General features: G+C 46.3%; 1 protein-coding gene across 1 annotated transcript; it reads right to left on the minus strand.

Annotated features, from left to right (window-relative positions):
* Positions 1–547: 547 nt before the first annotated feature.
* gpr135 (G protein-coupled receptor 135) lies at positions 548–3,406 on the minus strand. The gene is made up of 3 exons (XM_087779807.1): positions 3,214–3,406; positions 2,131–2,391; positions 548–2,072 (listed from the first exon to the last, which is right to left on the minus strand). Exons 2-3 carry the CDS (start codon positions 2,235–2,237, stop codon positions 764–766), a joined length of 1,416 nt encoding a protein of 471 aa, XP_087635933.1. The 5' UTR covers positions 2,238–2,391; positions 3,214–3,406; the 3' UTR covers positions 548–763.
* Positions 3,407–4,167: the final 761 nt, after the last annotated feature.

Genomic DNA, 4,167 nt, shown 5'->3' on the forward strand with positions numbered 1-4,167 from the left:
ATGAAGATGAAGACGAAGATGATGATGAAGATGAAGATGAAGATGATGATGATGATAATGATGATTATGATGAAGATGAAGATGAAGATGATGATGAAGATGAAGATGATGATGATGATGAAGATGATAATGATGATTATGATGAAGATAATGAACTGGATTTCAGTTTCCGGACATATTTGGTAGAAGATCTACGAACTTCTTAGAACATGAAGCTCCTGCTTGTTATAATGAACCTTAAAGTTATTGCTGAGCAGCTTCTGAAGATAAAAGTCTCGTGAGCGTCTGGTGTGAAGCTTCTGTTCAACATCACTCACTTGAAGAACCTCTGACCTCACGCTGGACTCTCTGGATCCTCTGTCCTGTCCCGGAGTCAAAACCATGTTTTCAACATAACTTACAACACCTGAGAATGAAATGTTAACGTGTCCGTATCCTTTTGTTTGCTTGCAATTCTTAGAGCGTCTATGTATTACTATCAAGTTCATGACAACTCAGATCTGAATCAATGTTTAACACACATTTATCCTATTCTTTTATTCTTTTATTGAACGTTTCCAAACAAGGACGAACAAGTCAGACGTGAGGAAAAGAACCGGTTCATGGATTTAATTCTGATTTGAAAATAGTAACTTTTGTACGAACTTTTGAAACACGTGAAGTCATTCGTCTCTTAATAGACGTCCTCACGTCTTCACGTCCGTGAAGGTCATGATGGTGGATCTGAAGAGACTCTGAGAAAGCAACGGTGGCTGAGACGCCGTCAGAGGCTGGTGTCTGCTGTCCTGACTTTGGTCGCCAGCGTGGCGGTGTCGGGCGGCGCGTCCCTGCAGAAGAACACGGCTGGATTCTTACAGGCCCACATGGCCAGCTCGCCCCCGCCTGCCTTCCCGGGGCTGGAGTTGGACAGTCTGCTGCTGCTGTTGTTGACCTTCACACGACTGACATATCGGTCGCGGATCCTGTCCACCTGGTTGACCCGGACCTCTCGGTTCTGGGTCTGACTGGACAGGTAGGCTGCAATGTTTCGAGTTCGATAGCCGTCCTCCCGACTGCGCCCCAGCAACATGGAGATGTTGGGGTTCCTCAAGACGTAGATCAAAGGGTTGATGGCCCCGTTGGCCCAGGCCAGCCAGATGGCCAGAGTGTCCATGGCAGGGTTGAAGGTGAAGTCGCCAATGGCCGTGACCAGGCCCATCAGGCAGTACGGCCCCCAGCAGAAGATGATGAAGACTATCATGATCAGAACTGTGGTGGCCGTGCGCATCTCGCTGTAGAACCTGAGCAGGTATGCGTAGGTGGTGACGGGCCGGACCCGGATCTCTGAGAGTCGCACCGTCTTGCAGATGTTGTAGTGGCAGAAGCACATGAGGGAGAACGGCAGCAGGTAACAGACCACGATCAGACCGAGGCTGTAGACCTTCCCCATGCGTGACGTTCCCGAGTGGAACACATACATGCAGTGGTAGAACCCCTGCTTGTGGATCTCTGTCGGCGTTCGGATGAACAGGTACCAGGGCAGAGACACCAGAACCGCGGTCAACCACACGCCTACCAGCAGCTGAGTCGCTTTCTGGCGCCCGATCTTGGCCTGTGGCTGCCTCACGATGGCGTAGTACCTGTCAAAGGAGATGAGGGTCATGGTCAGGGTGGAGATGATGCCGAAGCAGGAGTTCAAGAAGCCGTTGGCCAAACAGAAGTGGTCGCCGAACATCCAGACGCCGTCTCGGCTGAAGAGCATGACGAAGGAGAAGGGCAGGCACAGGAGCGCCGTGAGGACGTCGGCCAGTGACAGAGACATGATGAAGGCGTTGGTCACGGTGCGAAGCTGCCTGTGTTTGATGATGACCACGACCACGGCAGAGTTTCCCAGGCTGGACAGAAGGAAGATGACCAGGAGGATCAGAGCCTGAGCCGCCACCATGAAGCCCTGCAGAACAGACTGACTCTCAGCGGGGCTCAGCACAGACGCGGATGGTGCCGGACTGAGGTGGTTTTCTAGGAGAGAGGTCAGGTTGGTTGAGGTCATCAGTTGGTGTTCTGTGGTGAGAGTGACCAAGCTGGTGACCAGCCTGGGAGAAGGAAGAACAGCAATGAAGACATGAACAGTCATTGACGTGAAGGACGTACCTGGACACGGCAGAAGGTGCCGGGCTGAGGTGACCACTGAGGTGACCACTGAGGCTCGTGGTGGACTTGTTGCTGCCCTGCAGGAGGTCGCTCGAGGATGGATCCATAACTTCATCCCTCTCTTGAAGAACATCAGCTGGTGTCAGACTCGGTCCAGATGTGGAGGCTCCAGGTCCAGACACAGGAGGGTCAGACCAGAGATGGATCCACAGTAAACAATGGACTTCATGGCGTAATCAGGTCTCCTTCAGTCACGAGGACCTGCAAGAGTCGAGTCTTCATGAGACACAGTTTGTGTTTCTGTCGCCGATGAAAACTACAATATTTCTGCCTGAAGTACGTCATAAGCTCAGCTACAACTTCGTTGGTTAAAGTTTGTCAAACGTTTTAAGATCCTTCAGAATAAAAGCTTGAGGAACAAATGTAGCTCGACGACCACCGACGATGACTTCATGACCCCGAACTTAAAGGAAATACATGTTTGTGTTTGAGTTTTTATTATTGATATTAGTTTCAGTTTCATGTTCAAGACATTTTGAAGTTCAACTTAAGAGTTTTCACCAAAGATTTTCACTCTTAAATACTATGTTTTTAATGATTAGTTAAAACATTTTTACTTCGATTTTCTAGAATGAAAACGAAGGTAATTCAGTTAAAAATAAACGAGAATTGAACGAGTGAATATTTTCAAGCGTATATTTCGTGTCACGACCTAAAGATTCTCACTTTCATCCCAGCATTGACCTCATGACCTTCTGTTGACCCCCAGGATGGACAGTGAGAAACATTATGACCACCTGCTGTGAATCTACAGATCCTCAGACAGTATTTCTGTGGCCCTCAGATAGAAGAGCATCGATCACTGAAAGATGTATTTTGTATATTTATATTTAGTCTTGACTTCAAATGTTCAACATGTAACACATAATGTTTGTTTATTTTATATAAATAAATGCATGTCTTCTCGTGGCCCCTCAACACTCGGTTCTCTTGTGGCCCCTGACGCAGCAGGAAGTGAACCGAGGACCACATCCTTCTCATGAACATCATGTTAATAAACATGTTCCTCAGATCTTGACTCACCAGGATGTTGAGTCTCGAGCAGAAGATGCGGAGAACGAGTGAACATCCGGGATCTTCAGGTGCTCGTGTCCTCACGCACGGAGATCAGGCGCGAAACACGGCTTTTCCCGCGTCAGCCTCGATGTCCCGGTCCATGTCCCGGATGTGTCCTGCTGTCCTGGTGCTGGACGGGCTGAAGGTCCAGGATCACTGGCCTCCTCGCGTCAACATCTCGTGCTGCTCTTCAGTCACGCCTTCCTGTTGAAGAGCTGTGACGTCACCCACAGTTGCCATGGTAACCACACGATGTCTTCACACGTTATAAGATTATTTTTGTTGTTTCTGTAGAAAATGTTTCTGCTTTCATTGGTTTTATCTTTGCTTTGATGATTCAAGAAAAGTTGGAAATGGTTTCGAAAAACAAGCAAGAAAAGCAGAAATAATGAGAACAAAATAACATCAAATAAAATAACACATCAAACAAAAATAAATGAGTAAGAAAAAGACAAAAAAAAGAAGGAAATAAACAAAAAAAGAAGCACAAAAAAACTTCTTTTTTTTTTTTAATAAGCAAAAAACTGAAGAAATTCCCCGGACAGTTTGGAAAAGCGCTTTACAAATAAAAATGATCTACTTACTTACTAAGAGTTTGTTTTATGTCAGGGATCAGAGGTCAGAGGTCAGAGGGTGAGAATCCAGTCGATCTCAGCTGCTCTTGAAAGTTCAAAATAAAACAATTTCCCGGATGTGCAGATGGATCAATAAAGTTTTAATTATAGTTCATTATAGGAAATGAATTGTTTAGCGAAGTACGTCATGAAGATGAACATCATTACAATTATTTTGTATGACGTCATCATCTTGTTCTTCTCTGATCCAATCAAAGACGTGAAAACAAACATCTCTGGACATGTTATTACAACGTTCACCGCTAGAGGGAGTATTGAGTTATTTACCGCCATAATGTCTGGCGAA

This window comes from Callionymus lyra, chromosome 18 (genome assembly GCF_982586985.1).
Source record: "Callionymus lyra chromosome 18, fCalLyr1.hap1.1, whole genome shotgun sequence".
Taxonomy (NCBI): Eukaryota; Metazoa; Chordata; class Actinopteri; order Syngnathiformes; family Callionymidae; genus Callionymus; species Callionymus lyra.